This window comes from Neopelma chrysocephalum, unplaced genomic scaffold (assembly GCF_003984885.1).
Source record: "Neopelma chrysocephalum unplaced genomic scaffold, ASM398488v2 Primary Assembly neopelma1_76, whole genome shotgun sequence".
In the NCBI taxonomy this organism is placed as follows: domain Eukaryota; kingdom Metazoa; phylum Chordata; class Aves; order Passeriformes; family Pipridae; genus Neopelma; species Neopelma chrysocephalum.
The window spans coordinates 12378583-12403172 of NW_020897737.1; the positions used below are offsets into that span (position 1 = coordinate 12378583).

At 44.7% G+C, this 24590-nt stretch overlaps 1 protein-coding gene and 1 long non-coding RNA gene across 17 annotated transcripts in view; one reads left to right on the plus strand and one right to left on the minus strand.

The window, feature by feature from the left end:
* Nucleotides 1-3009: 3009 nt before the first annotated feature.
* LOC113970280 lies at nt 3010-19811 on the minus strand. Its single transcript, XR_003535102.1, has 3 exons — nt 19195-19811; nt 13861-13957; nt 3010-7484 (listed from the first exon to the last, which is right to left on the minus strand). It is a non-coding gene; the product is annotated as an uncharacterized LOC113970280 (long non-coding RNA).
* A 645-nt stretch (nt 19812-20456) lies between these two features.
* Nucleotides 20457-24590, plus strand: part of KDM6A (lysine demethylase 6A) — a 150986-nt gene continuing 146852 nt past the window's right edge. For 10 of the 16 annotated variants that reach the window (XR_003535135.1, XR_003535134.1, XR_003535138.1 and 7 more), the window contains exons 1-2: nt 20458-20789; nt 21013-21076. Coding sequence is in view for 8 of the 16 variants with exons in the window: in XM_027689155.1 (XP_027544956.1) it covers nt 20632-20789; nt 21013-21076 (222 nt within the window). In the remaining 8 variants the exon portion in view is untranslated. Of the gene's footprint in view, nt 20790-21012; nt 21077-24590 lie in introns of all 16 variants that reach the window. The other 6 variants (XM_027689162.1, XM_027689158.1, XM_027689160.1 and 3 more) reach the window with 2 other exon arrangements.

Genomic DNA, 24590 nt, shown 5'->3' on the forward strand with positions numbered 1-24590 from the left:
TGATGTAAGAGTAAGATGACTAATCCTGGCTGTTGTGGAAAGCAGCTGTTTGCTAAACCCATCTTCAACTCACTGCAAATGAAAATGTCATCTGTAAAGGTCTCTCATTTTTTTTAGGATAATTCATCACAGTGATTAGGCACCTCCTGAAGCAAGACGTTATCGACTCCTGGTTTGGAAGAGTTAATTCACTGTGCTGCAAACTGATGTAAAATGGAGGAATTGCAGGGAAAGAAAGTTTTAGCTTTCATATGAAAAATGAGCAGAATGAAGCTGAGAGAGACATCAAAAGGAGCTTTTTATAGAAAGCACTCTGTAAAGCTGAATCACAGAATCACAGAATCAATGAGGTTGGAAAAGACCTCTGAGATCATTGAGTCCACCCTGTGACCCAACACCACCTTGTCAACCAGACCGTGGCATGGAGTGACACATCCAGTCTTTCCTTGAACACCAGGGACGGTGACATCTCCCTGGGCAGGCCCTTCCATTGTCTAATCACCCTTTCTGTGAAGAAGTTCTTCCTAATGTCCAACTTAAACCTCCCCTGGCCCAGCTTAAGACTGTGTCCTCTTGTCCTGTCACAGGCTGACTGGGAGAAGAGGTTGGACCCACCTGGCTACAACCTCCTTTTAGGGAGTTGTAGAGAGCAATAAGGTCACCCCTGAGCCTCCTTTTCTCCAGGCTGAACACCCCCAGCTCCTTCAGCTGCTCCTCACAGGACTTGTGCTCCAGACCCTTCACCAGCTCCGTTGCCCTTCTCTGGACTCACTCCAGCCCCTCAATGTCCTCCTGAACTGAGGGGCCCAGAATTGGACACAGGATTGAAGGTGTGGCCTCACCAGAGCTGAGTACAGGGGGACAGTCACTGCCCTGGTCCTGCTGGCCACACTATTTCTGATCCAGGCCAGGATGCCATTGGCCTTCTTGGCCACCTGGGCACACTGCTGGCTCGTGTTCAGCTCCAGTCTCCCTGTTCACTCCCAGCACTCTGCTCAGCAGGAACACTGACCCACGACTGGGCTGATGTGATGCTTGGGCCCTTCTTACAACACCTCCAGCTGAGCTGCCCACCCTTGCAGCACCCAAACCACATCAAATGTTACTCATGGGCCCTGTTATTTGCTTTCCTTCCAGTAAATCTTCAACACACATCTTTATACAAAGGCAGGCTATATCCCAGAGACCCTGAGGTAACAGAGAGAATGCAGTTCTGGTTGGGACAATGCCTAATTGAAAGTGCTGCCACTTCTTCCTGTAGGTAAAGGGATAATCTTGGCCTCCAGACATTTTTTTCCTGGCAGATTTGGATTTCCAGAGACTGAAAATCTTGTAGTCGATCTCTCCATATGTACAGTCTTTAAAGAGAACTGAAATAGATGGCAGAACTGAAAAATAAGACTGACACAGTAAATCACAATGATTTATGAGCATTTAAGGATATGGGAAAATTTACTTGTTCCCATTTATTTAAAAATAAATACATTACTTATTTATAGTCTTCATTCTCATGCAGCACAGAGTACTTTGGTGCTGTCTCGCCAAATTGAAGTCATTGGATTTTACCAATTATAGGGTCAAATTCTTGTATCCCTTGCATGCCTGTGTAAGCAGTTTCAGAGGGATGCAGTACAGATTTTAGATATTAAAACCCTATTCTATTAGTCATCCTAATACATCCAACCAATACAGAATTAATCACCGATTTTTCCATGTCTTTTCCTGTCTAGTTTAAATGTTCAAAGGAATGATTTATGCTGCCACGTAGACATCAGTAACTAAATGTTTGCTAATAATTAGCCTGAATCTTGTATTTTTAAATTTCATCTATTTTCTTTCATTTTACTTAATGAGTTGCACTTTAGTTCCCTTTCAGATGCTGTAGGGCTCCCTCAGTCTATCTGCTTCAATTGTATATCAATCCTGAATATTTAAGCCCGTTTTAGAAGTACACACAAGCATGTGGCAAATTTGGGAATGGGATAACCAGGAAGCACAGTAAACACTGTCAATATTCCCTTTTTTTACCTGATAATTTTAGTCTCTGAAACTGTAAACACATAATGTCAAACCTTGGGATCCAAACCTTAGGGAGCTCAGTAACTCCACCCACTCCTCAAGAGATTGCTAATTAAGATAATCAGTAACAATTTCATGTTTAGGGTTTTTTTTTTTACATCTTGCTGTTTAAATAATAACTTTTAATCTCCCTGCCAGTTTTCTGTTCTTTTGTAACTTCCCTAGTTATTTTTCTGCTAACAAGATGAAACTGAAATCAGTATTTCAAATGTGATCACAGAAGTTGGCCAGGAGTACCACAATTTGTTGTTTTCAGTCTGCTTTTGCACTATTTCATTCCTCTCTGGTGTTTGCATGTCAGAATTTATGTTAATTTACAATAATCAGCTTCCTTCCTTTTTTTCCTAAATGACTTATCAGTTTCCTTCTTTTGAAATAATTACAAAACTAGCTGGGCAAAGGGCACGTGGCTGGGAATACAAAAATTTTGTGCAAAACTATTTATCAATTAAACAAATGAGTCTGAACTACAAAAGTCCGCAGAAAGTCTGCAGGAAGACCATCAGACATAAAAAAAACAGCAAAAGAACATTTAAACTACCAAAAAAACCCCCACAAACCTTGGACAGAAATATAATTTGGGATTATGGACATCTACTGTAAAGAGAAAACACCACAGAGTGTATTAATACAAAAGGAAGAAAACAGTAAAGACTTCATTAAAATTCTTGAGATAAAGAATCTTCAGGGACATCAGAATCCTGAGTATGGCCTTCTCCCTGCAAAGTCTGTTTTGTGTCACTTAGCTGAGAATGAAAAATGAATTTACTCTGTTTTAATTAAATAATCTACAGGCATTTGGAACCATTATTAATTTATGTTTGGCTGAAAGTAGCAGTGAAATTTTGAAACATATGAGAACAAATTAAGGTTATAAAGTTCAATATTTGCATGATTACTTTGATTTATGGGAATAAAACCAGCATTTTTCCCCCTTGTCACAACACTAGGAAGCTACTTACCTATTGCACAGTTCATTAATTGTTTTTTCCTTATTTGGTGTCTGATTTTGCAAAAATGGATGTGGCAGAAAACATAACAAGACACATGAACAGAAATGCCAGACTATTTAACTAGATGTAGCAGCAAAAGAACAAAAAGAAATCATATTTTATAGAGGATCCTATGAATGTTTATTTGCCTGCTTGACAACAATCAAAAAGTGGATAAAATGTTAAAAGAACCTGCATCATTGACTAATAATAAAAATTCTTGGGAGTTTTAAATTACTTTCATGTCCTGCACTTTGTGATGTACTAATGTTAGGCCTGTTGATGATCCTCAGCCCTCTGTGCTGCAATGATCATTTAAACAGCATCCAGTCAGATAACAACTACTTTTAGTTCACTCTAGTTTTCCTATATCCTGCTCAACCTTTTATTCCTTAAACATGATTTGCTTTAGCCTTTTCTGGCTGCATTTATACTGGGAAGTTGTAATAATGTGTCTTTACATCTTCTCCACAAGACTTGTCCTGTTTGTTTTGGCTTTCATGGAATGAAATACTTTGCAGTATTTTGTGTTCTCATCATATCGAGTTGAAATCTCGTGGAGGCTGATTCACATCTTGGAACCTGCACGGTGTGAACAGCTGGCACGGTTTGCCCTGGTAATTCCCCTGTCCTCTGACAGCTGATTCCTGATCCCATGGAAGTTGGTGGAAAATCCTTCACTGATTTCAGTACAACCAGAATTTGTCTCTGACCAAAACACGATTAATATGGGGAAAAAAAGAATCCAAGTAACTTAAAGACAAATGCACAAAACACCACGTCAGTTTTGACGTAGCCCTCTGATGCACAGATAGGTCACTAATAAAGTATTTAACCTCCCTGTACACCTATTTGGAAAAAAAACCAACAGAACCACCTGAATTTGGAAAGTTCCACCTGCTGAACTGTGATGCAGCAGTGTGAGCCTGATTTATCATTTTATTAGCAATGCAGAGGAACAGGATATTTCCCAATAGCTGGTGTTTATACATCGCATTACATGTCATGTCACAAATGCGCAGTCCCCAAATATTTTTGTTTACAAGCTGCCACATGGAGAAGCCAACTGGCATGTTGTTTAGATACTGATTTCTGACACGTGCTTTGTATACAGAAAACCCGGATTTATGAAATGTGAGATGGAAACTTGTCAGGTTTTTTTCAACATATACAAAAATAACTGACAGCACATAAATCACGACAACATCCGCAATACATTCCGAAAAGCTTGGACTGCTCAGTTTTAAAATTTGCTGTGATTTTGCAAAATAATATTTTTTAGTTGGTTTTGGATTAAATTTCTTATAATTTATGCAAAACATTAATATGCTGGATGGTTTATGGACAAAAAAAGGTTGATAATCCAAGTCTGATGCAGTAAGATTGTGAGTGAAATATGACAGTGAGGAGACAGAGAGGAAGACTAAAAGCTACAGCCCTTCAATCCATAACTCAGAAACCATATGTGCATCTTGTCAACTCGGATGAAGTATTTTAAAACATATTAAATGTGGGCTAATACAGTGGCTAAAGTTTGTGCAACTTGTCCTCAATTGACCTGGGTGGAGCTTTGCTAATTTACAGTAGAAATGGCAGAGAATTTTTAAGAAAGACAAAACTACTGTTATTCTGTACGAAATAACTGTAAACCCTTTAAATAGGGTATTTTCTCAAGTTGAAAAATTCCAAGAATAAGTATAAAAACTTTTTTTTTCTCCTTTGTTTTGTTCTTCTTTTACTCTTTCCTCTTTTTACCCTCACCCTTTTTTTTCTCTCTCTTCTGATTTGCCTCAGAAAAAAAAGAATGCATAAGGACAAATAAGGAGGATAAAGACGAATATGGCAAGAGTTTATAATTTTTTAGTTTCACTGAAGTTAAATGAAAATGATAAAACACAGAAGTTCCCACAATAATTTGTTAGGTTGTCTTTCCACTGAAAATGGCAACAGAATAAAAGGTTGATGTAGATGAGGTAAGGTCTAACAGTCTAAGAGGGGGTGTCTTATACATTTTGTTTTGCAATTTCTAAAAGTGACTCAGAACACGGGAAACTCAGAGTAAAATTCATCAACTTGATCTAATGGCTTTGTCTGTCTGAAAAGAGAAAACATCTCCTGCATCAGGGGGAGCACAGAAAAAAAGCCTCTGGAAGAAGCAGCTTGACAGAGCTCTGAGAATGGCATTAACCATCAATGAAAAGTAAGTGCCAATGAGACTTGGTTGAGTAATTAGACAGGGACAGAGTTAAGAAGAATTTGAAAGCTGAGATTGCCCATGTTGCAAATACCTTTCAAGTGCTGAATAATCTTTAAAGTTGCCAATCTTCCTCCATGACATGGTCTTGCTTATTCCTGCAAAATCACGGCTTTTGTTGCCGTCACTGCCAACAAAAGCACAACAAGCAGGGTAACAAATTTACTGTTTGTTAATTACACAGTAAAATGCATGAAAAAAGCACATATTTTCTTTACAAGAAATCACAGTTATAACTTAAATTTTAGGTGTAAATCAGGATGGGACACAAATTATGCCAGATGAAACATGATGCAGCCTCAGACTGACACCATCCAACAGCACAAGCAGACAAGACCTGGGCTTTAGTCCTCTGAGCCCTTTGGGGATGGTCATCACCATCATTACACGTAACGCTCTGACATTTTCCTACAGAAACAAGACCGATTTGTAATGGAAAAACAAATGGACAGAGAAAACTGAAGCAGAATTGGAAGATTTTTTGGGGGTTTTTTCTGGGCACAGCACCACAGTGCTGAGAACTTCCCTGGCTTTTAAAGATTATTCCAAGTAAAGCATTTGGTGTATGATCCATTGTGCCCCATGAGCCTATTCTGTAAAGAGTGTGACCCTGAGCACTCCTCCCCTTTTCTCCAGGCATTACATCCTCCTGCACAGAGTTCCTAACACTTCCTGCACGTCTGTGACCATCCTGCCCTTTGCAGGTACCTGCTCTTCACTGATGGTTCCTGGCAAGAATTTCTTTTCCTGTGTTTTTGTCACAAGAGAATAACCCACGTTCTGAAGCCAACTACTCTGCCTGCACAAATGCTAAGTAGCTTTTCTAGCATCCAGTAGGATATTTCACTGCAGTAAATGCATTATTTTCCAAATAAATTACTCTGGAAATTAACAGTTCTCTCCCTGAATGATATAACTGTTGCTGACAGATTATCTGACAGCCTAGATGTCAAAATATTTTTTGCAGCGTGTGCTTGCAAAATCTTCCAAATGTTAAAAGTGACTGTCAGGATTTTGAGCTTGGATGAAGTTCACTTAATTTCAGAAAACAAATGGATTTTTATATATTATATTCAGTTGCTTTGTTATTGAAGTACAAATTGAAGTAAAGTGAGGGCAAAAACCCACACGAGAAACACAGACATTACCTGCCTTTTTCTAAGCTGAAACACTTTCCATTAAAAAGAGAGGTTACCTGTGGATAGGACTGAACAGGGGACTGGAGACAGGTCAAGTGGCAATGAAGAGCCTGTTGTGGGGAATGACACGATTTCTCCCTCTGCTTAGAAAAATGGCAGGACGTGCTTTGCATCAATTTTACAGTGTGACAAGGAAGAATCCTGGAAAAACACACTTGTGGAGCACACGCATCTCCCCTAAAAAGAGTTAGATATCCAAAGGCTGAGCAGAGAACTGTGCAGGGATTTCCATTACAAGGCTGTGGAGGGTGGCCAAGGAAGGACAAAAAGAACAAGAGCCATCTGAGACTGTGTAAATAGGTTCAGCTGAAAAGTTATTTTTACAATATTGTTATTGATGTGAAAAAATAAACAATGGAAGCTTCAGGCATCAGTCTGGGATACAGGCTGGCTGGTTACCTCTATTCCCACACGTTTCTCATATGTACAGGAATGAAAGTCTGCCCCAATAACCTGCTGGAGGACTATTCTATCCAGACTTTCTTTAAATGGAAAAAGAGTTGTTGTTGTTTTGTTCAAGGATTGTGCCCCAGACTATAACATGCAAAATCATATGAAAGCAAAAGGTGGTGCTGACAGAAAGACTTTGAGAAACTCCTCGTGCAGTACCCGCCCTGCTTCTCCCTGCATTAACTGTTGCAGGTAATTCCTATTTTTTCCTCAGGAATTTGAGACACTGCCATGCCAGCAGTATCCAAGCTTGCTCCCATGGCAAAAGCTGACTCTGTGCTGGGATGACTGCCTTGAAGTTTGTCTGCACACGTGCCACAGATTTGGGATCCAAATTTTGGACCCACGTTGTGCCGCGTGATGAGGACAGTCAGGAAAGGCAACGCTCCGAGCACGCTGCTCTTGGGAGAACTGTTCGTGCAGGTGATTGTTATTCCCTGCCTGGATCACAGGATACGGGGTGGCTGGGAGGGGGCCAAATGAAGTGCTCTGGTAGGTCTCAGTCTCCTTCTGAGGAAAGAGTAATAGATTTTCCTGAAAAGAAGTCATGAGGAAATACGACAGGAAGCCTTTAATGATCTGGTTAAGAGATAAGACAAAACATTGCTGGGTATCTCTTTATGATTAAATATCTTTTGTAATTGTTGGAGTCTGTCCTAATTAGCTTTGATACATCAGAGGGCTGCTTTGTGAGCTGTTTGGTTAAGACATGTTGTTCTGTTCTACTTCCTTTCAGATGTTCTACGGATAACATTATTAGGCTCACCTTTTTGTTCATTCACTACACTATTTCTGTGCTAGTAGGACATCACACATATGCTCTTAATTTGATTAAATCTCTGAATAAACCGTCCAACTTTAAAAAAGAGATTTATCTCATTCTATTTCAGCACTTGTGCATCCTCTGATTCCCTGAAAGTTTTAACTGGTTCATTAAAGCATGGGTGTATTTGAATTTGCACCTCCCTTTCTTGCAACCTGTTAAAGTACCCAGTATTTTACTATAAGTTGTCCAGCTAATTCTACCAATACACAAAGAAATAAATAAACTAATTAACTAATTCTATTCTAATCTTTTCAGACTCTGTATCTTCACTAGGAAGTCCACAATATGGATCCTATTTTCATCTTGAACCTCTCGGTTCTTTGCAATTAACACCAAGATCCAAAATGCTGCCTCCTGTACATTTCACAGCAAGAAGTTATTTATAGAACCCGATGGTTTAGATTAAGCAAAACTCTGCTGAAACTGGAGGATGCAGTTACACCAAATTCTGAGGATAAAAGTGAGAAGCAGTTGCACTTCTTGGAGGAATTAGAACCTGTCACACATCGTAGCTCACACGGCAAACTGTATGATGGATGCAAATGGATTTTGCTGGGACCTGAACACTGACATGGCCCAAGGTAATGAGCTGTGTATTCTTTAGAGGAAGAGTATCTTTGAGCAGAAAAAGACGCTACAAAATTGAAAACAGCCAGAAAAGTGATGGAGCGTTTTTCTAGAAAACATTTGGAACTCTGAACAGAAACTCTCCCGATTTCCTCCTGTATTTCAAACCAGCTCAGTTGTTTCTGCACAGGAATATGGCTTTGTGGGCTCGGTGAAGAAATATGTTTGCCTGTGAAGAAACACGCTCAATAAATTTAATTTACTAAAGAAACCTATCTGCAAGACCATGTAACTGTTTACATCAAAAGAAGTAACAATGTGTTAGAAAATAATCAGAAATTTCCACAAAGCAGAACTTCATTTATCTCTGAAATAAAAAGTTAACCAATTTCCACACATTGCAACAAATAAGCCTGTACACTTCCATTTCCTCAATATATGGTTGGTTTCATTAAATTTTACTGAGCTAAATCTTATGTGTTCCTCATCAATATAAATTTGGCCAATCTGCAGAATCTGAAATGCTCTCCCTGATGTAATTTTACAAGTTACACTGAAGTCATTAGCTGGTATTATTCTTCCATTTTAAATACCCACAGGCATGATTCTAATTTCGAGTACACCAGTTAAGCTTCTAATACAAACAATTACATGTTCATGGGGAAAAACTTTCTGAATGTTAATGTACAGCAGGAATCTCACAGTGCACGTATTAAGGCTGCAAAGCAAGGAGATAGTTGTTAAAAGTTTAATTTCTAACCTTTAACCTTCATGGTCTTTATTGTTTATTCATCATTATTTTAAACACTTTCCTGAATTGACATCTATGATTCCCGATTCCATAATGGAAACATTTCAAAGCTGTGCTTGAGAGGGAGTGGTTAGCTCAGGAAGATAATCTTAATACTTCTAAACTTAAGAATTAATATATTCCGAGGATTATTTTCCTATATAATCTACCAATTTTATAATTTGGTAGATGCTGTTTCCTTTTTAGCCTTCCCAGCTGTACAGAACTTGCTCCTTTTAGACCAGTAGGAAAGAAATGTGTACACTTCTGTGTGTACATAAGTAAGCTGGCAAGTATTATCTGGAAAAATGAGTTATTCCTCCTTGTGTGTGGATCAGGGTTTTGATTCCCAGCAACAGCTGCTCCATCAGTGCAGGAACAGCACAAAAAGAGAGATCGTGATAAAGACCAGCAGCAATTTGTCCAACTCTTCCAACTTAAATCTCACTAATGGGCAACCAAATTAACAATTACTCAGAGGTAGTAAGGACTTAGTAGCAGGTCATTTCTATGGCTCATGAGCTTTTGTAGGTACCAGGTTTTTGTAATTTTAAACTTGTTTTTTATTACTCTGATAGCAATCTGCAATCAACCTCACAAGATTCAATCATCTTACTGTGTTGGCCAGCAGTGCACCAGCTCCTCAGGCACCGCTAGGAATGGGCTGGACATCCTTAAAAAAGAATCTCAGGATTCCTCACAGCAGCTGTCAGCAATGATGCAAGATTTATTAACAAGACAAGTTTTAACTGAATTCCATAAGATAATAATACAATCACTGTACCACCCATTTTGGCATTTAATTTCATATTAAAGATGTTACCTTTAAATATTTTTCAGTGTGCCACACATTATGGCATGGGAATAATGACCATAAAAGTTGTCTGGAGCTTTCAGCTCCCCTCTGGAAGTTTGTGTGGTTTTATTTGTTGTGGGGGTTTTTGTTTGTTTGTAGGGTTTTTTTGTGATTTGTTTTGTTTGGGTTTTTTTCTGTTTGTGTTTGGGGTTTTTGCTGATTTTTTTTCTGTGGTGGGGAGGGAGGGGAGCTGGTTTGTTTTTAGCTGAGGTCATCTCAATGACTTTGCCTCAGTTTCCAGCATGGCGTTGTAACAGTTAAATCAGTGTTGCTGAGGGATGGCAGAGGGTTGGTAACAGTGGCTGGGAAGGGATTGTCAGAGGCAGGGGTTGCTTTCCCCAAATTCACGTCATGTGACCCCATTCTGAGGCACCGTCATTTTGGTTACCCAGCTGTGTAATTTTTGACAAAGTGCTGACACAGTCATTTGTTTGGCTAAGACTGGGGAGAAAACCCAAATCCCACGTGATGGTTTCTGCTTTTTGCCAGACACGTTGTCATTTTAATAGAACATTTGTGTTCTACACAACCAGAGGAAAACTACGACAGCCACAAGAGGAAGAGCTGGAGTAAGGGACTGGTCAAGAACTGGCTACAGAAAAGGCCTCTGTCCAACCAGTGGCCAAACCCACCTCGTGCCTTGGCTCTCTTCTCTCCTCACCACCTTGTTCACAGAATCACAGGATGGGTCAGCCTGGAAGGGACCACAGTGGGTCATCTGGTCCCACCTCCCTGCTCAAGCAGGGCCATCCCAGAGCACGTGGCACAGGATTGTGTCCAGACAGCTCCAGAATATCCCCAGTGAGGGACATCTCACATCTTTTCTGGGCAATCTGTTCAGTGCTCGGTCACTGCACAGGAAAGAAGTTCTTCCTTATGTTCAGGTGGAACTTCTGGGCATCAGTTTCTTCCCATGGCCTCTTGTTCTACTCCTGGGCACCACCAGCTCCTGACGGATTCTCTCTTTCTTTTATGCTGCCAACCCACCCACTCATGGCAGGGTTTAAAACCAAACCCCTCCACCTGGGAGACAGAACCTGTAATCCTCCTGCTTCTGTGTCCCATGCTTTCTTTGCAGACCACTGACAGATAGCACTTGCATTGCAAAATTAATAACCCTAAATAGATTTGAAAAAATTCAGTTGGTTCATAAGAGAGGCTTAACAGTAGCTATGAAAGAGTTCTTAACTAAGGATACACATTGCATTTAGTTATGTTTTCAGAGAGACTTTGCAGGATGTCTCCAGATGTAACAGAAACCAGGAACAACCCTGAATTTGCAAGAAAACCTGTGTCTTGTCTGATTTCCTGAATAAAGTTCCGATAAAAATCCAAACTTCGCAAGATTATCTGAACTGATCCATTAAAAATGGGACTTTACTGAGCAGAAAGTCTCTTCAGAAGGTATTCCAGAACCTGCAGGTGCGGCTTCTTGGCATGGTGGGATTACTCATTAAAAATATGCCTGCACTGAAGGGACATGTAATAAAAACAAAACCAACCACTTAATAAAAAAAAGAACCAATGACATGATTGACAATAGTATTTAAATTTTAAAATAACACATTTGTCCTCCATTTTGTACAGTAAACAACTGTAACCTGAGCAGAACCAGTGTAAATTTCTTAAGATTATCCCCCAGTCATTTTTTTATAACTACCCTTGGGAAGAAGAAATGTATTCAAGTACTTTCAAAACTTTTGATGTTTTGAAAATAGAGCCAATTGCATCGTTACTTGCATGGTCTCTAGACCTCCAGTCACTTGGATTCCTATGTGTAAGCCTGTGAATTCAACAGGGGATGTGGATTTTTTTGACTGAGAGGAGGAAATATTAGAGGGACTTTCTTCTCATTGATACTAAGAAGGCACTGGACAAGCATTTTGTCATATAAAGATTTAAATCCGCAACTTAGTGAAATTTTGTGTATTCAGTACTGGCAGAAAAAGCACCAATTTAAGCGAATCAAGGCTTTGGAAAACATTGCCCGTTCTCAGTGAAGTTTCCCGTTGCTGCTCCTTCTCCCAAGAGCATTTTGTCCCATTGAGACCAATGGTAATTTCCTTCCTCTCACTTGGCTTTCAGTTTGGGATTATATATCCATGGAGAGAAACACTCTGTTTTAACTTTCCTCACAAGAGTAAACCACCACAGGGCTTGTTATAGCCAAAAAACCAAACCAAAACACCACTAGAGAAGAGCTCACAAACTGACTTCAGTAGTACTGAGTCTCTTTATATAAATGCACAACTACAAACATTCAAACATAAACCAAACTACGCCTTGAGAAATTTTAAGATGGGAAATTCTCTCAACCATTCCTAAGGATTTCCTGTTTCACAGGTTCCCAAGTGAAGTGCAGCTGATGGGTGGAGGAAGCAAGGGGAAAACATACTTAAAGGCAGGGATAGCTTTTGGTTTTATGAATGTCAAGCTGATGGTGGAAACCGCTTGTCTTCCTCACACCATCCTGGTGTGCTCAGCTCTGTGATCCAACTCTTACTGACAGTGGAGCACAAACCACTAGAGAAGTTCTAAACATAACCTACCTCTTGATAATAGCCATTTTATATTAAAAATGTGAAAATTTCAGTTTGGTGTGTTATCTTCCACATTTACATGCTTTGGGTACAAGCCTGTCCTATATTCATTGTGTCCTAAGCATCAAATTAACAGGGTGCCACCTCATTTTGGGAACATTCAAAAATGTAAGAAATTAAGGGTGAGTTGCATGTCCTACAGCAACAGTCCTCAGACTCAAGCATCACGTTTTATTCTATTTGAAATGCCCCCTGACTCACCCATAGCTCTGAGGGAATCCTGAGCTGTGTTAAGAGGATGATGGAGAACTGTCCTTGTCTGTGCTTAGTAAGTGTAAGATGGAGCTTCTTGAGCCACTGCCTTAACTATGACAAACCCAAAACCCAACTCTGTCCCAAAAACACTTCTGCTATTTGCACCTTTAAGGTCTCATCTGTGCACAATTACAAGATTTAATACCTACCATTACTTGTGCAAAGTACCCGATTTTCAAAGTGACTGCCCAGGCAGATGTTGTATGAAATGGACAGGAGAGAGAGATTACAACCAAAAGACATTTTCAGATTGGTTATTGAAGGTTTTATCCTTTCAGACACCCACAAGAATGTTAACAAAAAGCAATATACAAAACGGATGAGGCTTTTAAAATAAAAAATTCTCAAATACTTTCTTGAAAAGATTTTTCTATGACACTAAATTAAATCCAGTAAGAGCACGTGACACCCTCTGCTCCACAAGAAAAACAAAAATATCAGATAATAATGTATTTTGAATAAATTGCATTCTGTCCCAGGATTTACAGAAGTTAACAAGATATCAACTCACCTAGTTCACTCAACATCACGAATGGCTCTTTTCAAATGCTTACACAGAAATCCTTTGCTCAGAGCTGGTTTACAAATGCGATTTACTTGTTTTTATCTACATGCCAGAAAACCAGTTGGCTACAAAGGTATCAGCCCAGCAACTTACATTAAGTCAGTACATACAAGCCCACTAAAGAAACACAAAGCTGGGGCTTCTTTTCCCCTCCCTGACAGCATTGGCCAAGTTCTATAAAGTTACAATTGTCAATCTGAAGAGAAGTTAATATAAACACAGCGTTTTACTTTCAGCTTCTCAACAGACACATTAAATTCCTGCACAGTGACGAACGCAAGAAATTCCACTTTCTCTGCAGTTTTGGAAAAGCAGAGATCCTTGTTTGTGATCCTCTTCTGTCAAACAGGTGAGTTCTTCAGAAGGTGGCAAGTGGCAAGTTGCCAGATCTGGTTCCTAGAGGGAGGGCAGACACTTACTCACTTACCTTCCAAGACTATTCCCACAAATGAAAGCAGTCCATGTTTGGAATACACATGAATGGACACCATCAGAGCTGCCAGGGGCGGGAGGTACAGGCAGGACTGTAAATAAAATTAAAAACCTACTAACAGAAGCAGCGTAAAGGAACCACTTCCTGCACAAGTGTAATTTTTTGTATCATTTATTTCTCCAGCTCTGCAGAAACTGTCAGTATTACAGATCTATAGAGCACAAAAAACATGATACAGTGGTAGCTTTTCTAGAAGTCTCTTCTTCTTTGGTCAAACTTATCAAACAGGTCAGACATGCAGAGAATGTCTCTCACACAGCAAATCTACAGAATATCCAAAACCCCCAGATTTCTGAATTTCATGAGCAGCTCAAAATACAGTCAGGGTCATGTATATGAATTCATGGTTTTCCATGTTGCTGCAGAGTGATGGACATTGGTATTTACCTGGTAACTGTGGGCACTTCTTATGACCATGAAGTACCACTGAAATTCCAGATGAATTTCAGCATTAAGCCTTTCAGAGACAATTCAGGTTTTAAAGTCACGTTTACCAAGGGGAATAGAGGGCAATACACAAAAATGACTGCAAGATTTAAGCAAGACAGAACAACACTAATTAAGGTCTATAACTAAAGCATTTAGTAATAACTAGTTTCTTAATACTTTATGAAAGAAAAATACCCTTTTTTCTTTATAGTAACACATTTCCTAGATCAGCTCACTTTTACTCCCCTCACCACCCAAAGTCAGTACAGTATTTCTGAGACTGAAGAGTAATTTTTTCATCAATGTAAGGATAAACAGTATCAGAATGACTTTTTTCCCTAATATTTTCTATTTTCAATAATAACTCTTCTACAAATGCACTGATTTTCCTTATTGCCAGCAAGAGCATTTGCCTTTTTGTGCATTTTGGGGGAAAAAATAAATCAAACCAAACCAAACCCCTTGGGTTTTATATCAGTTTCCCCCACTTTCTTGACCACGATACACTGTCAAAATATAACACAGATCACACAACACTCATCAGAACTTTAATGAGGGAAGTACAAAGAAAATGTAATTTGCAGATCATTTTATTGTGAACTCCTGGACAATACAGGAGCTACTGCTAAAATACAAAAATGAAGTACTGGGGTTTTTTTTGTTCCCAATTTCAAGAACAAAACAGTTGAACAATTCAAGATTTTCTGCTTTTACCTTGGAGTAAATGAAGAAGAGAGCAGTAAGGAAAACAGATGCAGAAACAAACCATGTGTTAATAAAAGTGGGAGGTTAAATGAAGGGGATGGTTTCTCCCTGACTGACCTATTGTCATGTTGTATTACTTTAAGCTGCTTTCCCTTATATACCAATACTCACATATTTTGGGCAACTTGACTAAAATTTGGCAAGATGGCAAAAATGCAGGCATTAGATTTATCTTTTGTAAGACACAAAACGGTACCCTGTGAGTTCTCTTGGTTTGCCTGCTTTTTCTTTGCTGTTTTTCAGTTGTGTCACACACATCCAAGGTTGTTGTCCTGTCACATTTCTCCTGGGCTACTGCAAAAGGATTTGCCTTATAGTCTGAGGTCCTCTGAGCCATTCTGAGCGTGATGTTGACTGCACACCTCAAAATCCTTTCTGAACAGCAGTGTCAGCAGAGATCACAGGTGCCTCCTGAGCTGCTTCAGACTCTTGTGTGAAGGGGATGACCGCTGCCCTCACCTCCTCAGCAGCTCATGGCTTGCAGCTGCCAAGAACTTAAAAAAGCAGGAATGAAAGCCCAGTTGGAACTGATATGCCCAACTTCAAGCACCTTACTTTTTCTAAGGGCTGAAATGATGAATCTTGCTGGAGGTGACTACCTAGTAAGTCTTGTACTACAGAATGCCATAAGATTTCAATTGTATCCAGTAGGGACTGATCTACTTCAAATTTGCTACCTGACTTTGAAGTGACACCAAATATGTTAATAAATAATCAATAGTTTCTCTAAATCCTTATTCTTGGAAACAAGCATCTGAGAATGGACCAGATGGGGAGGTCAGACAGTAAGAGAATCACAGTCATCCTCTCAAGCCAGAAAACCCTCATGAAGCAAGTCTGGCTTTTCAATAGACTTGGTATGACCACAGAAATGTTGCACTGAACCTTTGCCCTCTGGTAAAGCAAAAGCTACAGAGACATAGAAAATAAAGCCAATTTGTCCAGGAAAAAATGTGGTTTTGAGAAAGCAGGTTGGTGGTACCTGCCTTGTTGACAATGGCAAACTACACATTTGATTTCCGGAGTTGATGGCAGTAAAATGTAATACTGATGTGAAAGCAAAAAAAAAAGCAGACCTGAAAGCTGGTCATCCTTTCCCTGTTCCATGCTACACAAAGTTCTTTTCCTGGGATTGTGTCCCTATATATGTGCTCAGGTTCATCCTATTTGTCAGTGAACCCAAATGCTTGAGATCTCACAACTACCTTGGACATCAATAAGATGACAGCTTGAATCCCACTGTTGGAGCAGAGTCTTCCTTCCAAATCAGCTTCTTCTGGCAGTGACTTCAGGAGTTGTTTTCAGCTTAGCAAGGCATCAGGTGATGTGTATTTATTTACAAGGAGAAATCTAAAACAAAACTTCTGCTGTTTCTAACATTACTTTCAAAAAGTGGCACATTAACTTTGCATCTCAATTTCAAGCTGCAGAGATTCCCAGGGAGCCAAACCCCTTCCTGGAACACTGAGGTCTCTCTGGCATGAACCAGCAGTGCTCAGCCTCTTAACAGATTGGGCAGGTCTTGCAGCATGACAAGGCAACATCAGGAGTACACAGAGAAACTGTATGGAAAATTAATGGGGATGGAAACACACAGGAAAGGGGAATCCAAAGAGTGGTGTTCAGTCACAGACTTTTATCAGTCCACAGCTTTCACATAGAAGGTAACAAAGTGGTTCTGGAGACTCACAGGTAACTTCCAAATTTAAACTAAGCTAAAACCTAATGAGTCCGCTAATACTTCATAGAATCATAGAATAGTTTGGGGTGGAAGGGACCTTAAAAATCATCCAGTTCCAACCCCTCATGCCACAGGCAGGGACACCTTCCACTAGACCAGGTTGCTCAGAGCTCCATCCAATCTAGCCTTTAACACTTCCAGGGATAGGGAATTCACAGCTTCTTAGGCAATCTGTGCCAGTGCCTCACCACCCTCACAGTAAAGAATTTCTTTCTAGTGTCTAATCTAAACCTACTCTCAGTTTGAAGCCATTCCCCCTTGTCCTGTCACTCCAGGCTCTTGTAAATATTCTCTCTCCATCTTCCCTAAAGGCTCCCTTCAAAGGCCACAATTAGGTCACTCTTTTCCAAGCTGAACAATACCAATTCTCTCAGCCTTTCCTCATAGAAGAGGTGCTCTATCCTTAGACTCATTTGGTGGCCCTTACTCAATACAGAACAACATGGCAGTTTCCTTCCTTCTCCTGAATTTAAAGACACATTCCCTCTGAATTCAGCTTCCAGAGCATATCTCAGCATTGGAGGCATCACATTTGTCTGAAACAGTCTCTCTGCTTTCATACAAGTAATCATGTATCACTGTCAGCCCCAAAATTGTCATGTGCCTGTTTGCAGGCACCTTCAGTGTGCATGCTCAAGCTTTTCTTGTTATTATTAAAGACTCTGAGCCTTGAAGAGCTGAAGCAATATCCAGGCCTTCGTAGCACCTCTCAACTCATCCAAGCAGTAGATCAAACAAAGGAAAAAAAAGGCATCTGGAAATTCAATTCCAGGAGGATGTGGGAGGTTAAGAGTAGCATTGTTGGTACTAGAGAAGTCACTCAGGTGGTGTGACTTCAAGTGCATGTGAGTTTCTCATTATACTTCCAACTGAACTAAGATTCTTTTTTGCTTCTACAGTCCCTTGATTTGCTCTGCAGTTTAGCAGATGCGTTCCTTTTACCCAGAAATGGTTCAATCTTCTCTCCTTTCTGGTGATTTATACTTGGGACACTTCAAAGTGGAAACTCAACACCTCAGAAACAATCTGTGTTGAAATACCTTATTTTTGGCACGTTCCCAGCCAGTGAAGTCCTTGGTGCCAAGCTCGGTACCTGAGGAAACACTGCTGAGAAAACACATGACAGAGAATCCATGGACAATACAGAAGAAGGCAGATGTTTGACCACAGCTGTTTTCACTATTAGTAGACTGTGGCCCATTTCCAGAACCAAAAATAACTTGGATTTTATCTGGACTCCAAACTCTTACACAAATACTCTGACAAACTGGCTGCTTGTTTATGAAGATATGCAACCTCAGCAAACCCAGGTGCTTTTCTGTTCTCCCTGCACTCCCAAGAGAAAGCAGAGCTATATGACAACAGTTTGGTTTTAAGGGGAGCAAGGACATCCTAATTTGAGTCTTTGTTTGCATTATTCAAGACTTTGTCTTGCCCAGGTCTCCACTCCTGTCAGCATCTCTGCACCATGAGGACCAGAAAAAAATGTGAGGATCCACCTGGAAAACATCACTGGTGCATAAGTGTTAACTTAGCACCTACAGAGGCAGAAGTGTGCTTTAACATAATGAGCACATGATTTGAGGGTGGCAATTAAAGGAGACTCAGCGAGCAGCAGCACTGTGACTGAACATCCCTTGCATAGTTTGGCCATTGACCTTGCTCACCTAATTCCCAAAGGCACTCGATGGCTTCACCTTTGCTTTAGAGCACCTGGCAATCATAGGAGAGGAAATTCCAAATGGAAAAGCCTGCCCAGACATGGGGCTTCAGCCTGACACTGGAGAAGCAATGCAGATTTGTTACAGAACAATGTTCTGATCCATTTCCAGCAAAAGGGGGATGAGCTGTGCCTCCACAGCAGACTCACCTCCTCGTAGGCACCACAGGAGAGCCGCAATCAAACAATTTACAAACACCTCACTTAAAAAAAAAACACCATAAAGCCTCCTGGCTGCGTGGCACTGTAAGGAGAAAGGTGATCCCTCGGCTTCCCGGGTGAGCTGGGAAGGGTCGAGGACCCAAAGAACCCAAGGATGGTGGTGATGCACTGGCACAGGTTGCCCAGAGAAGTTGTGGATGCCACATCCCTGGAAGTGTTCAGGGCCAGGTTGGACGGAGCTCCGAGCACTCTGGTCTGGTGGAAAGCGGCCCATGGCAGGGGGTTGGAACTGGATGATCTTTAAGGTGCCTTCCAACCCAGGCCATTCCGTGACGCCCAGGCAACGCTCCAGCCACAGGGCGGGCTGGGGGGCGCGTTCAGCTGTATGAAGAAGGAGAAGAAAGCAGCAAAGCCAAGCACTTTTCCCTCCGGCGCGCCAAGAAACCCAGACCTTTACTCACGCGCGAGGCGTCCCCAGAAGCCCGAATTCCCAGGCTTTCCTCTCCCCTTCCCTCCCTCGCGCCTTTCCCGCCGCTCCAAGCCCGGGCCGGGCCCTTCCCCGCCCTCACGCCCCGGGGCCGCCGAGGCATCGCGAGACCCCTCGCGCCGCGAGTCTCGCGCGAGGCGCGCGCGGCGCCACGTGACGGCCGCGGGCGGGGGCGCGTGCGCGCGCGTCGGGTGCCGCTCCACCTGTCACGGGCTCGGGAGGGGCGGGACGGGCCGAACCAACAGGGGAAAGGGGGGGAAGGAGGAAGCCCCTCGCCCCGGCGTTAACGGGCCGCCCGACCCCCGTCGCCTCGGAGCCACCCCAGCCAGCACCGTCCGCGCTCCCCGAAGCCATTATTTGCTGCTTGTGCCAAGTGCGCCGCGCCCAAGGCAGGGCGGGGCGGAGCGCGACGCGCAGCTGGCCCCCGCCCCGCCGGTGGGGCATGGCCCCTTCCTTCAGCGGCGTCCACTCCCCCAACCCGGAGCCCCCGTTACGCAACTCCACCTGAGTCCCTCCTCCTCCCCCTCCCACCCCGCCGCCCGCCACTCCCGACACCTCCCCCCAAGCCCCCGCCGCCCGCTTTTAAAGGCGCACCCCAACCTGCTCGCGTCCGCTAATCGCAAAGCTCGTGTGACCGACGGCGCGCCAGACCTATCACAGACCGCGGATCCGCGAAACTCCGCCCCCTCTCTCAGCCGCCGGCCAATGGGGTGAGGCCGGCGGGGGGGGCGAGCGGCGCGCGCCAACCGCCCCGGAGAGCGCAGCGGCGGCGGAGCGCTGTGACTGACGTAAGTCAACAAAGGTCACGTGGAGCGCGGCGGCGGCGCGGATTGGCCCGGGGGGGCGGCGCGCGCGGGGGGGGGGCGGGGAGGGGCCGAGGGGGGGGGGCTCGCAGCGGCGGCGCGCGCGGGGTCCGCGGGGTGACACAATTGCAACAACTTTGGGCAGCGGCGCCGCCGAAGTTTGTTCGGGCGGCAAAACACGCCCCGGGCCGCGGGGCGGGCGGGCAGGGTGGTCCCCTCTCTCCCGTGCTCCTCGACACCCCAAGTCCCCCCCCCGCCCGCCGCCGAGGGGCTGAGCGGCGATGTAAACACCGCTCCGCCGCCATCCGCAGCCGCCGCCTCCTCCTCCTCCTCCCCCGAGTCTCCAGCGCTGGGGCTCCCTCCCCCCTCCCCTCCCTCCCTCCCTCCTCCTCCGAGCAGCGGGGCTTCCCCCCGCCTCCCTCCCTCCCTCTCCCCTCCCCTCCCTCCCTCCCTCCCCCTCCCTGCCGGCTGTTGTTGTTGTAATAAAAGTTGTGGTGTGTGTGTGTGTCGGGCACCCCGCCCCGCCCGGCGCTGGGGGGTGTTGGGGGCGCGCAGGGAGGGGGGGGTGCGATCCGCGAGTTAATTACGCTGCGTTTCCATGAAATCGTGCGGAGTGTCGCTCGCCGCCGCCGCCTCTGCTGCTCCTTTCGGGGATGAGGAAAAGAAAATGGCGGCGGGGAAAGCGAGCGGCCAGAGCGAGGAGGACTTCGCCAGCTTGACAGCCCAGGAGAGAGAAGCCCTCTCCGGCCTCGACAGGTACCCGCTCCCCACTCCGCCCCGGCCGCCTCCGTGTCCCGGCTCGGCCCGCGCCCCCTCCCCGTGTGTCCCCCCCGCTCCCCTGCCCGCGGCTCCCCGTGTTGCCGCTCCCGGGCCCCGCGCTCTGCCCTCGCCCGCCCGCCGCGCCGACTCTCCGCTAACGCCGGTGCCTCTCTCTCTCTCTCTCTCTCCCCTCCCTCCCGCCCCGCTCCCCTCCTCGCAGCCGGCTCTTCGGATTTCTGAGGCTTCATGAAGATGGCGCCAGAACGAAGGCCTTGCTGTTAAAGGTAAGCGCGAGGGTGGATGTGGAGCGGGGATGGCGCGGGGAGGGGGGGGGGGTGGTGGCGGTGGTGGAGGGGGGGGAAAAGCGGAGGATGGGGGAGCGCGGCGGCCCCGCCGCCCCTTCCCCCGGGACCCCCGGGCCCGCACGGTGAGTGTGTGCGGGGGGTGTGCGGGGGGCACCGACACCTCCCGCGGGGTCCCCCGCGCGTCGCTGCCGCCTTTGCCCCCTTTCCCCACCCCCACCCCCCCCAGCCCGAGCGGGACGAGGGGGGAGCGCGGCCATGCGGGTGTTCCCCGTCCAGCCCCGGGACGGAGAAAGTGGCGGAGCCCCGGGGCCCGGAGCGGACGGGCCGGGGGAGGGGGGCGCGGGGGCGGAGGGGGGGGAGGTGGAGGACGAGGAGGAGGAGGCGGCGGCAGCGGGGGGAGAGGAGGGAGGCAGGGCGCGCTCGGCGCTGCTGACGTTGCCGCTGCCCGGACCCTCCCTCGTGATTTTCGCCCCGGGAGCGGGGCCGGGGCCGGAGCCCGCAGGGGAGCGCGGGGTCCGGGCCGGGGCGGGCGCGGCGCTGAGCGGCCCCCGGAGCCCGTTCGGAGTGACTTGTTTACTCGCCGGGCCCCGCTGCCTTCGCCCGGCCCCGGCCGAGCCCCGTGTGCCGCCCGGCGGCCCGGCCTGACAGCGAGCGGGGCGTCCCGCCCGTCGCGGTGTGTCCTGCGAGAGGTGTTTGCCTCCGCGGAAAGTTGTTGGCCCTGTCATTTAGTTAAGTAATGGCTGCTCCTGTCGGCCCCAAGATGGCCGGACAGGGAGGAGAAAGGGAAGGGGGGGGAGGTAAACACGAAACAAACACCGGGGGAGCGAGTGTGGGGGGAGCGCGGAGCCCCCGGGGAGGGCCGAGGGAAACTCTCCTGCGCATCCCAAGTTCTTTCTGGGCGCTTTTCCTGCTGCTCCGCGGCGCCGGTGCCCTCCTTATCAACCTGTAGCACGTTCTGCTGCCCATCCGTGAGCTGCTGACAAAGGCTGTGCGGGCCGAGTGTCTGCCAGCTGTGCTCAAAACACCAAACGCCAGGGAAACCTTTGGGTAACTGGAAAAGCGGGGCCGTTTTTAAAGTGCCACCCGGCTGAAGCGGAGGGGACGGTGCTCCTCTGATTCCTGCTTCCTGGCTTGTTCCTGTCAGTAGCCTGGCGTTTGACAGTGCTCATCCCATTGTTGTGCCCGGGCTGTGTCGTTGAGGATTATTTTTTTTTTTCGTGTTGCTGGTTTTGGTTGATCTGAAGATCTCACTCCGAACCGTGTTGAATTGGATACCCCAGGGCCTTCCTTGTGTTTGGGTGTTTATTTCTAGCAGGATTGGAAAAGCTCAATGTCAGGACGTGGAGGGGGAGGGGGGAGGGATGGAAGGAAAAGCAAGTACACTTTTTCTTTGTGCTTGTATTTTAAAAAAATCTCGCGGTTTCGTTTCGATTTTCGGAGTTATTTATAAGAGCACTCTTTCCCATAAATCAAAAAGGTAGGGGAGTGACATGTCAGACCAGTTAAATAATGTACGTTAACTGTTGGTAGACCAGAATTCATGTCTGCTCTGTGAATGCTGCTGTGGCTGTCGGAAATATTAGACAGAATTCCGTATGGGATAGAGCTTAAGGATGCCAGATAGCAAATAAAAGCATCATATGTAATTAGATCATCTGTCACATAGCGTCCCTGGTTTAAGTTTTATTTTGTGTACTGTAAAATCAAGTAATGCAGGCAGCAATTCAGCATACTAGTTGAGTTTTGAGTCCTTTCTTACATATAATACATTAATGCTTTTTTTTATGTTAGGCAGTTGTAGTTTAGTATGTACAGTCTGTTGAAGTTGTGGGGCATTTTGATAGTTTTGAAATATATTTCTAGAAATACCACTGTATGTTTTGTGCTCTGTTAATGTATGAATGCATGCAGCAAATACTGAAAAAAACCCTAAGCAACCAAATACTTTGCTGTTTCACCTCAGTTTTCAGACAGCGTTTTGGACATTTATGAATTGCACAGGAACTCACGAAGCTTGTTCTTCATAAAACTTGTCTCTGAGAAAGGTGGATTGTCAAGGAAGTAGAAGGATTAAACCGTTACTGTTCGGTGCAGAGATGTTCGAGAGGGATTTCGTGGCTTGAATCAGTTTCGGTTTTGTTTGTTCTTTTTACTTCCAGGGACTGTGCATGTGCTTCTGCTGCTGTTATCGATAAGTAAGAAGTTGTTATTTTTAAGGTGTTTTCTGCTTAATTCCTTTTCTCTGTGCGTGAGGCTTCGTGCAATTTATGCTGTACAGGAAGGTTTAGGGTAATTAATCTAGCAGACCACTTTAATTCCGTGTAGCAGTTATTTTTATTGTACAAAGTGTGGCCGTATATACGTGCAGTTAATTAATAGGTTTTACAGTGATAGCAACAAAATCTTTCCTTTTGTGCGTGGAGCAACAACAGCTAACAAAGACCCTGGGCTCCATAATTATGAAATCCTGACTGACTGATTTAAGAATCTACAGCACGTTACAATGTAAGATTTACGTGCAAGTGTAGCAGGTAAGGAAAACCATTGAGTCATGTTTGCAGAGGAATCTTTCACAAAGGCAGAAATTTACCCTCAGTGTGAGAGCAGCACACCCGCCACAGAACCTTTTCAAAAGGCTTCCAGGCTGGAGCAGTGACTCCTCTGTGAGGCCTGGAGTGCTTCCTGGGTACCTGTGGTTAAGGTGACATGGGCAGGGTGCCTGTCTGGGGAGACTGGAAAGAGGTCCTGGGTTGTAAGTGTTTGGGGAACAACTCTGTTACCTGCCTGGATACTTGTGCAGCAGGAGGAGTCTCGTGGGCTTCAATTTGGTGCCTCGAGGAGGAACTCCTCGTTTTTGGTGGGGTTCACTGAGGCGTGTGTTGGCTCGAGGCACTTGGGGGAGATTTCAGGAGGCCTTTGCAATGGGAACTCTGATTTAATGAAGCCACACCCTGACAGAATTTAATGAGGAGAAAACTGGGATCTCTTTCAGGGATGGACGAAGCTTTGTGTCCAGAGCTTTAACGTGGTTGTTGGTTTTATGCGTGCTCCAGGTCTGGGCTGCAGCCCCCCTGTTCTGGTAGTTTTGCTTTGTAGGATGTATGGCTGTGGTATCATGAACTAAGATAAGTCCTGCTGCTGGGTGCAGCAAATCAGAAGAGCATATAAGACATCAGATCTATACAGTTTTATGAATTATTGAAGGTATAGACTAAAGGTCAGGAATATTGTATTGTTGCTCCATGTATTGGATATGCAATAAGCCAGAAGAAATCAAACTTTCCTGTAATGGTGTACACGCTGTCAGTGTGTGTGACAGAGGAATGGAGTTTGCTGCTGCCAAAAATTTTGTGTTTATTTTGCAGAAAAGGAGCTTGAAAATCATAGTTTGCAGCTAGTGTGGTTTTGGGGGAGTGGAGGCGGAAATTGAGAGGGAGATCACCTTTCAAACTGGTTGAAATGCTGGAAATCCAATGTAGCCAGTCTTGTGTAT